Genomic DNA, 12494 nt, shown 5'->3' with positions numbered 1-12494 from the left:
TATGTACCAGGCACTATGTTAAGTGCTGGGGATACAAAAAAAGGCCAGACAGTCCTTGTCCTCAAAAAGCTCACGATCAAGCATATGTGTAGAGATTTTGGCCCTGGTAGGGAGGACCACATCTCTGTCAAAGAAAGGGGAAAGGAGAAGGCAGAAGATGATGTCAAAGGGTTTTGAGATGAAGAGAATGGGAAAAGAAGATAGGGAGGGAGAGAGAGAGAGGAAGGGAGGGGGAGGGGGGGAGAGAGAGAGATCGAGGAGAGGTAGGTGCAGGAAGCATACAGAGGGAAGAGAAGATCTGGAACAGTTTCTGTGGGGAGTAAGCAAGTCAATTGATGAGGGAGGAAAAAAGACTGCCTTGCTACAATGAGGGCCAAGTTGAAGTTATATAAAATGATTTTTTAATATAATTTTATTATATATTTACAAATATTTATTTTTCCTTCCCATCTATTTCTTATCTCCATTGAATTACAACAAAAAAAGGAAAAAAACTTCAATAAATATGCAGTTAAGCGAAGCAGATTTCACCATTGGGCATGTCAAAAAATGTATATCACATTCACTTCTTGGTTAGGTATCTCTTTAGTCATGTTTTCAACAAACTATTTAATCCAGGTAAGAATTTAAGTTCATTCAAGATACTACACTTTACTTTTTTAAAAACTATAATTACCTGATGATGGAATTGGCACTGTAATAGTCTTCCAATCTCCCATAGCAACCAAGACAGCTAGGATACCTGAGTGACTGGCTCAGCAATAATGCATTCAAGTCCAACTGTTTTGAAAATCTTCTAGGTAGGCATCATCTAAAAACACAAGGAACATTTTGGCAACAATAGTAACTAAGGCAGCCTTAAGATGTAGATGTATAAACCTAGTAATTAACCATATGATTAAGCTTATGGGCTCAAAAAAACAACAGGGCAATATCAACTATTTAGAAGAACAGACATAAATCAACATATACTGTAAAATCCTACTATAGTGGGGTTACTATCTCAAGACAAGAGATAACTAAGTGGTGGAGTAGATACTGAGCCTGCAGTCATGGAAACTTAAAGCTCAAATTTGGCCTTGAATACTTACTAGATGCATGGTACTGGGCAATTCACTTAACCTCCATCTGCCTCAGTTTCCTGATCAGTAAAATAGGGATAACAAACCTATCTTACAGAGTTGTTGTGAGGATCAAATGTGACAATAATTAGCAAAATGGAAAAAACGCACTGGAGAAAACAACTCCTTTAAAAGTAGAATTGGCCAAATGGAAAATTAGGTACAAAAGCTAACTAAAGAATATATTTCCTTAAAAATAAGGATTGGGCAAGTGGAAGACAATGAGACTCTATGAGACATCAAGAATCAGTCAAACAAAATCAAAAGAATGAAGAAATAGAAAAAATTTTATAATACCTCATTGGTGAAACAACTGATCTGGAAAATGGATCCAGGAGAGATAATGTAAAAATTATTGGACTACCTGAAAGTCATGATAAAAAAGAGTCCAGACAGCATCTATCAAGAAATTATCACAGAAAACTATCCTGATATCCCAGAACCAGAGGTTAAAATAGTCTTTGAAAAAATCTATCAATCACCTTCTGAAAGAGATCCCAAAATGAAAACTTCAAGGAATACTGTAGCCAAATTTCAGAACTGTCAGGTCAAGGAGAAAATACTGCAAGCGGCCAGAAAGAAACAATTCAAAAGTCAAGGAGCCACAGTCAGGATTGCACAGGACTTAGCAGCTTCTACATTAAAGGAGAGCTTGGAAAAATAATATTCCAAAAAGTGAAGAAGCTTGGGTTACAATCAAGAATCAAAATTGAGCATAATCTTTCGGGGAAAAGATGAACTTTCAATGAAATAAGGACCTTCAAACTTTCCTCATGAAAAGACCAGAGCCGAGCAGGAAATTTGATATTGACATACAAAACTCAAGAGAAACATAAAAAGGCAAACAGGAAACAAACAAACCAACAAAAATACGTGGTATTCTCTAAGTAAACTGTTTACATCCCTATATTGGAAGGTGATACTTAAAACTCCTAAGAACTGTATCTCTATTATGGCAGTTAGGAGGAGTATACATATACAGCAGGTGTGGGTATAAGTTGATTTTGATGTGATGATACAAAAAAATTAAGAGGTGAAGAAAAGGAATGTACCAGAGAAAAGAGGAAAGGGGGAGGCAGAATAGGGTAAATTACATCATAAGAAGAGGCACAAAAGATTTATTACAGTAGAGTGAAAGAAGGTAGGAAGGTGAGCACTGTTTGAACCTTACTCTCATCAGATTTGTCTCGAAGAAGGAATAACAAACAACACACAGCTGAGTAAAGAAATTTATCTTATTCTATAAGGTAAGTAGCAGGGGAAAGAAAAGGTGGGGCTAATAGAAGGGAGGCGGTGATCAGAATCAAAACACCGGTGAGGAGGGACAGGGTGAAAGGAGACAGAAAATACAAATGGGGAAAATATAATGGAGGGAAACAGCAATCAAAACTGTCAATGTGAATCAAATGAACTCCCTCATAAAACAGAAGCAAAAGCAGAGTGGATTAAAAACCAGAATCCTACAATATGCTGTTTACAAGAAGCACATTTGAAGTAGGGATACACACAGAGTAAAGGAAAAAGGGTATAGGAGAATATATCATGTTTCAGTTGAAGTAAAGAAGCACAGGTAGCAATCCTGATCTCACACAAAGCAAAAGCAAAAACAGATCTAACTAAAAGAGATAAGGAAGGAAACTATATTTTACCATAGACAATAAAGTAATATCAGATATACTAAACATATATGCACCAAGCAGCATAGCATTCAAATTCTTAGAGAAATTAATGAGTTACAGGAAGAAACAGACAACAAAATTACACTAGTGGGGGACCTCAACCCACTCCCTTCTCACAATTGGAAAAATCTTACCACAAAATAAACAAGAAAAAAGGTAAGGTGGTAAATAGAATTTTAGAAAAGTTAGGTATAACAGACCTCTGAAGAAAACTGAATGGGGATAGAAAGCAATATATTTTTCTCAGTGGTACATGGCATCTACCCAAAAACTGACCATGAACTAATACTTTAAAAAATCTCACAATCGAATGCAGAAAGGCAGAAATATTACCTACATCCTTTTCAGATCATGATGCCAACAAAAATTATGTGTAATAAAGGGCCACGGAAAGATACACTAAAAATTAATTGGAAACTAAATAATGTAACCCTAAAGAATGAGTGGGTCAAACAACAAATCATAGAAACAATCGGTAATTTCATCAAAGAGAACAACAATAATAAGACAACATACCAAAACTTATGGGGTGCAGCCAAAGCAGTCCTTAGGGGAAATTTTTTATCTCTAAATGCTTACACGAATAAAATTAAGAAGCAGGTGATTAATGAAGTGGCATGCAACTAAAAAGAAAGCTAGACAAAGAACAAATTAAAAATTCCTAGTTAAATATCAAATTAGAAATTCTGAAAATTAAAGGAGAGATTAATAAAACTGAAAGAACAGTATTAAACTAATAAAGAAAACTAAGAGCTGCTTCTATGGGGGAAAAACACCATTTAAATAACCCCATTCTAGAAAAAGACATTGAATAAGCCATCAATGAACTCCCTAAGAAAAAAATCTCCAGGACTAGGTGGATTTACAGATGAATTCTACCAAATATTTAAAAGAACAATTAATTCCAATACTATATAAACTATCTGGAAAAATAGGTGAAGAAAGAGTCCTAACAAATTCCTTTTATGACACAAATATGGTGCAGATACCTAAACCAGGAAGAGCCAAAACAGAGAAGGAAAATTATAGACCAATTTTCCTAATAAATATTGCTGCAAAAAATTTAAAATAAAACATTAGGCAAAGAGATTATAGCAATTTATAACCAGAATAATACACTATGGAAGGGAGATTTAATACCAGGAATGTAGGGTTGGTCCAATATTATGAAAACTATCAGCATAATTGACCATATGAATAACAAAACAAAATAATGATTATCTCAATAGATGCAGAAAAACTTTTTGACAAAATACAGTACCCATTCCTATTAAAAACATTGGAGTACATAAGTAAATGGACTTTTCCTTAAAATAATAAGCGGTGTCTTTGTAAAACCATTAGCAAGCATTATATGTAATGGAGATAAGCTAGAAGAATTCCTAGTAAGATCAAGGGGGAAACAAGGATGTCCATTATCACCACTATTATTCAATATTGTACTAGAAATGCTAGTTTTAGCAATGAGAGAAGAAAAAGAAATCAAAGGAATTAGAATAGGCAAAGAGGAAACAAAACTATCACTCTTTGCAGATAATATGATGGTGTACATTTAAAGAATCAACTAAAAAACTACTTGAACAATGAACAACTTTAGCAAAGTTTCAGGATATAAAATAAAGCCATATAAATATCATCATTTTTATATGTTACCAGCAAAGCCCAGCAGTAAGAGAAAAATAAATCCCAATTAAAATAACTGTAGACAAAATAAGATATTTGGGAGTCTATCTGCCAAGACAAACACAAAAACTACACGAACACAATTACAAAATAATTTTCACACAAATAAAGTCAGATCTGAACAATTGGAAAAATAGCAATTGCTCATGGATAGGATGAGCTAAAATAATAAAACGACAAGTCTACCTAAATTAATTCATTTATTTAGTGCTATACCAATCAAACCACCAAAATATTAATTTATAGAGGTAGAAAAATATTAACATTCATCTGGAAGAACAAAAGGTCAAGATTATCAAGGAAATTAGTGAAAAAAAAGCAAAGGAAGGTGGTCTAGTGTACCAGATCGAAAATTATATATAAAGCGGCAATAATCAAAACTATTTGCTAATGGCTAAGAAATAGAGTGGTAGAGGAGTGGAATAGGTTAGGCACACAGGACACAGTAATAAATGACTACAGTAATCTACTCTTTGATAAACCAAAGACTCTAGTTTCTGGAATAAAATTCAATATCTGACAAAAATTGGGGGGAAAATTGGAAAATAATATGGCAGAAACTAAGCATAGAACAACATCTCACATTCTATACCAGGGGAGGGGAATCAGCAGCCTTGGAGCCACATGTAACCCTCTAGGTCCTCAAGTGAAGTCCTTTGACTGCAGGACCACACAAGAAGTTTGGATTCAGTCAAAGGGCCACATTTGAGGGCCTAGAGGGTAACATGTAGTCTCAATGCCTCAAGCTACTCATTCCCGCCCTACCTCAAAATAAGGTCAAAATGAGTACATGATTTAGATATAAAGGGTAATACCATGAGCAAATTAGAAGAGCAAGAATAGTTTGCCTGTCAGATCTAAGGAGAAGGGAAAAATTTATGACCAAGTAAGAGGCAGAGAACATTATGAAATGCAAAATGGCTAATTTTTATTACATTGAATTAAAAAGGTTTTGTACAAACAAAACCAATGCAACCAAGATTAGAAAGAACTGATGCTAAGTGAAGTGAGCAGAACCCAGGAGAACATGCTACACAGTAACAGCATTATTGTGCAATAAGCAACTATAATACACTTAGCTCTTTTCAGCAATACAAAAATCTAAGATGTACTAACCACATCCAGGGAAAGAACTATGGAGTTCAAATGCAGATTGAAGCACAGTATTTTCACTTTTTTGTTGTTTTTTTTCTTTCTCATGGTTTTTCGTATTTGTTCTGATTCTTCCTTCATAACATGACTAATGCAGAAATATGTTTAACCTGATTATATATGTATAACCTATATCAGATTGCTTGCTGTCTTGAGGTGGGAGGGAAGGAGAAAAATTTGGAACATACAATCTTATAAAATGAATATTAAAAACTATCTTTACATGTAATTGGAAATATAAAATAAAATATCATGAAGAGAAAAATATCAAATCTGATTGAAAATGTTCCAAATGAGGCATATGGGAGGCAGGGAGGTAGGGGTTAAACCCATTTGTTAAAAACATGAAAATCCAACACCCTGAAATTAGTTTGCAAGTAAATTAATTGACACTAGGAAAAATGGAAATTTACTAGCCAAATTTAAACAACTATCTTTGCATATCTAGTGAATGAGCATGACAAATTAGTAAAAGGAAGTCAATGATGTCCTGCATTTAAATCTATATTGAAGTTTTTCCAGCTATTACCACTAAAACTAAATATCAAAATATATTTAACTTAGAGTCAGTGATAAAATAAGATTTTCAAAAATAATAAAGCACATTCAATGATATTATAACTCACTAAGAATTATTAATAATGTTCTCATAAGAACAAAATGTTTTTACTCCATTAATAAGTTTTTAAAATATTATTTTATTTTCATCTTCTCTTTTATTTTTTGTATTTGTATTATATATAAGGTATATATGAAATAAACACATACTGTGCTCAAAAAATTTTGACAAGGGTAGCACAACTAAATATACTCAAACACCACTGCTATAAAATGAAGAAAATTATATATTTCCAAATCTGGCAAGAAGAGAACAATAAATTTGTATTAGTTTATTTTATATTTAAATTAATGGACCAAACATTAATAATATGTCTTATCTTTTAAACTAGTTCATTCTTACCTGTGAACTTGATTTTTCTTATAACTACAAATTCAGAAATGATGTCTCCACTGCAGTCCTGTTAAAGAGGAAAAAAAAATCAAATTGCAGGGCATTCTGAGCACTACTATTTCAAATGCTTTCCTACACTATATTCTTATACAAATTATTTACCTTTGAAGGCCAACAATCTATTTTGGCATCTCATTTGTTTCACATACTAAAAGTACAAAAAACATCTTCTTTTGTTAAAAGGTGCAAACTCTGTAAAGTTTCTATTAAATGAAAATTATAGCTGAGTCCCTCTAAAAGGGATTAGAGATTGAGGAAGCAAAGTGATGTGCTTATTAATTCAGCTACAATTTCAGTCAATAAGGCAAATTGTAACTTCCAAAGATAGCCATTTTGGATAAATCCTTAGCCAATTTCAATAAAAACTGAACAGAAGAAAAAAATTGCTTTAAAAAGTTCACACTGCCACAAAACATTTTGCCCTAAAAGCTCCCCAAAAAAGTCGCATTGTATTAGGCACTTTTAAAATATAATTTCTTTTCAAGGGCATGATGGGGTATTTGTATATGTATATGTTTTTTGCTTTAAAAAGTTCACACTTCCACAAAACATTTTGCCCTAAAAGTTCCAAAAAAAAGTCTCATTGTATTAGGCACTTTTTAGATATAATTTCTTTTCAAGGGCACGATGAGGTATGTGCATATGTATATGTGTGTATATCTATATGTGTATATATGTGTGTATGTGTATACATATATGCAGGTAATAATAAATCTTTTTATAATAAAGTCCTATTATTGTATTCTCTTTAGCTCAAGGTTCTTTACAACAGAATTCAAACTAAAAAAATTCTCTCCTTTAAAAAGTTCATATTGCTACTAAATCATTTTATCCTAAAAGTTTCAGCTTCACTAAAACCAATCATATTATGTTAGACATTTGTTATATATAATTTTATTTGCAAGGGCATGATGTTTATATACATATATATACACACATATGCTAATTAATGCAATAAAAATCTTGTTAAAATAGGATAACATTACATTCTCTCCTTAGAAGAGCAAGATCCATTATATTACAACGTATTTCTCACACACACTAAAATCTTTCCTTTAAAAATTCAGACTGCCACAAAATCATTTTATCCTCAAAGCTTCTGAAGAAATACTATTAAAGTAATCACACTGTACTAGACATTTTATATAATTTCATTTATAAGGAAATGGTGGTTGTGTATATATATAGCTATATAAATACTAATTCATGCAATAACAAATATTGCTCGAAGTTTCTATTATTATATTCTCCTTAGCTCAAATTCATTATAACATAATTCAAACAAAACCTTTTAAAAAGTTTACTGCACAAAATTATGTTATACTAAAAGCTTCAGAAGAAATACTGCAAAACTAATCACATTGCATTAGGCAATTATTATAAATAATTTTATCTACAAGATCATGATAGTTGTATATATACATATATAAACACATAAATATATAAAAATACATACAAATAAGAAATCTCCTGATATTAAGCTTCTATTATATTCTCCTTAGCTGAAATTTATAAGGCAAACAAAAAAAAATCCACTCTAAAGTTCACACTACCATAAAAACCATTTTATCCTAAAAGCTTCTGAAAAAAAAATCTCATATGTCTAATGTGAATAAATTTATTTCTAAGAACATGATGATAATATACATGTATATTTATGTATATATACACACACATATATATATACACATACTAATGCAATAACAAATCTTGCTGTAATAAGATTCTGTTATTTTATTCTCCTTAGACCAAATTCATTATTCATAATTCAAACAAAAATCACTCCTTTTAAATGTTCATACTACCACAAAACCACTTTATCCTAAAAGCTTAAAAAATACTGTAAAATTAATCACATTATATTAGATATGTTATATACAATTTCACTTGCAAGAGCATGATTTTTAATAAATGTACATACATGTATGTATGCTAATTTGTTCAATAACAAATCTTCTTGTAATAGAGTTCTATTATTTTCTCTCCTTAGCTGCTCAAGATTCATTATACTACAAGAGAATCTAAATCAGAAAAACCTCTTTTAAAAAGTTCCCAATGCCACAGAATTATTGTATCCTTCATAAAAAACACCAGAAAATTAATCACATTATATATTTTTATATCTAATTTTACTTGCAAAGGCATGATGGTTGTATACAGATATAGATGTACAAACAAATGCATATATATAGAGATACACTAATTCATCAAATTCATGAAATAACAAATCTTATAAAAAATTCTATCATATCCTTTGTTCAACATTCATTATAACATAACCCAAAACAAAAAGCTTTAGAAAATTCACACTGCCACAAAATCATTTTGTCCTAAAAACTTCAAAAGAGATACTTACTATAAAACTAATCACATTATATTAGACATTTGTCATATATGTTTATTTGTAAGGGAATGATGGTCTGTGCATATAAATCTAAATATATATACACATTTATATATGCTAATTCAAGTTAACAAATCTTGTTATAATAAGGCTCTATTATATTCTCCTTAGAAGATCGAGATTATATTACAACACAATTTAAAAAAAAACTCTCTCCTTTAAAAAGTTCATACTACCACAAGTTTCAGAAGAAACATTATAAAATTAATCACATTACGTTAGAAATGTGTTATATATTATTTACAAGGGAATGATGGTTGTAACACACATATACACATATTCATATATATTAATGCACTTAGCACACATATATGCTAATTTATGCAAAATCAAATCTTTATATAATAGGGTTCTACAATTACAGTCTCCTTAGCTCAAGATTCCTTATAATACGACAAAATCTCTGCTTTAAAAAGTTAAACAATGCTAAAAAACCATTTTGTCATAAAAGCTTCAGAAGAAATACTATCAAAACTAAACACATTAATTAGGAATATTTAATAATTTTATTTGAAAGATGATATATATGTATATATTACATACACACTACATATGTACATACATACCCTATATATATGCACATGCAAATATATATGTAAATACTAATTCGTGTAAAAACAAATCCTGTTATAATAGGGTTCTATTATATTCTTCTCTATAGAATATTGTATTCTATGTAGCTCAAGATTTACTATAACATAATTTTTTTAAAAAGAAAAAATATCTGCTTAAAAAAGTTAAACAATGCTACAAAACCATTTTGTCCTAACAGCTTCAGAAGAAATACTATCTAATCATATTAAGATTAGGCATTTGTTATCATTTTACTTGAAAGAGAACAATCATATATATTACATATATACATACACATGCATATATATTAATTCATGCAAAAACCAATCTTGTTATAATGTTCTATTATTATATTCTCCTTAGAAGCTCAAGATTCCCTAAAACATAATTAAAAAAAAATACCTGCTTTAAAAAGTTAAGCACTGCAACAAAATCATTTTGTACTAAAAGTTTCAGAAGAAATACCATAAAACTGACTAATCTTTTTCTATTAGGCAATTGTTTTACATAATTTTATTTGCAAGGGCATGATGGTATTTGTGTACATGTGTCTAAATATACATGTGTATTTATATACACAAATTCATATATACTAATTCAAATTAATAATAAATATTGTTATAATGGGGTTCTATTACATTCTACAAAATTCATTATCTTAACATAATTCAAACAAAAATGTTTTTATAAATTCACACTGCTACAAAATCATTTTATCCTAAAAGCTTCAGAAGAAATACTATTAAAAACTCATATTAATATTAGACATTTGTATATTTTTATTTGCAAAAGGAATGATGGTGTATATATGATAAACACTGGCATATACTAATTCATGTAACAACATCTTGAAGCTAAAGATTTTAACAAATTTAAGCAAAAGAAAAAACATCTGCTTTAAAAAATTCAAATGACACAAATTCATTTTGTCCTAAAAGCTTCAGAATATTGTACAACTAATAATTTTCTATTGGGCATTTGTTTTATATAATTTTATTTGCAAAGGAATGATTGTATGTATCCATATTTACATATACACATATATACTAACTCATGTTAATAACAAATATTATATTCTACTTAAAATGTCAACATTCATATTATAACAATTCGAATCTACAAAATTTCTGCTTTAAAAAGTTAGCATTGTCACAAAATCATTTTGTCCTCAAAACTTCTGAAGAAATATTTTTTTTAAAAGTAGTCACATCATATTCAGCATTTGTCATATATGATTTTATTCGTAAAAGCATGATGGTGTGTATATATACATACATACTATTTTATATTGATAAATCACATTACAATAGTTTTATTATATTCTTTGTAAAAGCTCGATTCATAACATTGTAACATAATTCAAACCTAAAAAAATGTTTTTTACAAGTTAATGCTACCACAAAATAATTTTGTTCTAAAAGCTTCAGAATATTGTTTAAAAAAAAGCAACCTAATCACATTATATTAGTCAAACATAATTTTATTTGCAAAGGCATGATTGTATATATGTATAAATACATATGGGCATACATAAGTATATACTAATTCAAATGAATAACAAATCTCATAATAATTCTACTTAATATAAGAATATATTCTACTTAAACGGTCAAAATTTATTATATTATAAAATAATTAAAACAAAAAAATGCTTTGAAAATTTAATGCTGCCACAAGATCATTTTGTCCTAATATTTGCAAAGGCATGATGGTATGTGTGTATGTAAATATATATTAATAACAAATCATGTTAGTTTTTATCATATTCTACTTAAAAGCTCAAGATTCAATAAAACATAATTCAAATAAAAACATCTGGTACAGAAGAAATAATATATAAAAAGCTAGTCATATTATATTAGGCATCTCTTATATAAAATTTTATTTCCAAGGGAATGATGCAGTGTATGTATAAAAATATACAGAAATAACATATACAATAATTCATGTAATAATAAAATCTTGTTATAAGGTTCTATTATCATAATCTACTTAGAAGCTCAAGATTATAAAAATTTTCAAAAAACAAAAACTGTCTCCTTTAAAAAGTTGCCAGAGCCACAAAATGTTTTGCTCTAAAAGCCTCAGAAAAAAAGTCTGTAAAACTAAACACATTATATTAGGCACTTGTTATATATAATTTTCTCTGCAAGAAATGCTGGTGTTAAGTAAGTATTATACATATGTGTTATACACACATATGCTAATTTGTGCAATAACAAATATTATAATAGAGTTCTATCATTCTCCTTAAGAACTCAAGATTCATTACTTTATAAAATGATGCAAAAAAAAAATCCCTACTTAAAAAAATTTATACTGCCACAAAATTATTTTGTCCTAAATAATGTAAAAAACTAAAAAATTCATCACATTATATTAGGCATTTGTTAATATAATTTTACTTGAAAAGGCTTGATGGTATATGTACTTATAAATAAACAAATTCACACATTAATTCATGTTTAAAATCTTATTAAAACAGTTTTCATATATTCTACTTAAAAGTTTAAGATTCATTATAATATAATTCAAGCAGAAATAAAAAAAATCTGTTCCAAAAAATAATGTAAAAAAGCTAATCACATTATATTAAGCATTTGTTATACAAAATTTTATTTGAATGGGCATGATGCTGTGTACATATATATGTAGAGAACACACAAACATATATACATGCACATATATAAATTAATTTTTATAATAGATTCTTATTATAACAACATTTTTATATTCTACTCAGAAGTTCAATATTCATTTTAACATAAACAAAAGTCTCTCCTTTAAAAAGATATACCAAAATCATTTTGCCCTAAAATTTCATAAGAAATTCCATAAAACTAATCACATCATTTTAAGCATTTGTTATA

General features: G+C 29.2%; 1 protein-coding gene across 4 annotated transcripts in view; it reads right to left on the bottom strand.

The window, feature by feature from the left end:
* The window catches only part of SSX2IP (SSX family member 2 interacting protein), a 72255-nt gene that overhangs the window by 37173 nt on the left and 22588 nt on the right, over nt 1-12494 (bottom strand). For all 4 annotated transcript variants that reach the window (XM_069094595.1, XM_069094596.1, XM_069094597.1 and 1 more), the window contains exons 2-3: nt 6597-6654; nt 677-811 (exon numbers count right to left, since the gene is read on the bottom strand). In XM_069094595.1, coding sequence (XP_068950696.1) covers nt 677-719 — 43 coding nt within the window. In that variant the 5' untranslated portion in view covers nt 720-811; nt 6597-6654. The remainder of the gene's footprint in view (nt 1-676; nt 812-6596; nt 6655-12494) is intronic.

The sequence above is a fragment of the Petaurus breviceps genome, unplaced genomic scaffold (genome assembly GCF_028583685.1).
Source record: "Petaurus breviceps papuanus isolate PSGF00001 unplaced genomic scaffold, PetGlider_PUasm1.0 220, whole genome shotgun sequence".
Taxonomy (NCBI): Eukaryota; Metazoa; Chordata; class Mammalia; order Diprotodontia; family Petauridae; genus Petaurus; species Petaurus breviceps.
This window is presented reverse-complemented; position numbering and strand designations above follow the sequence as displayed.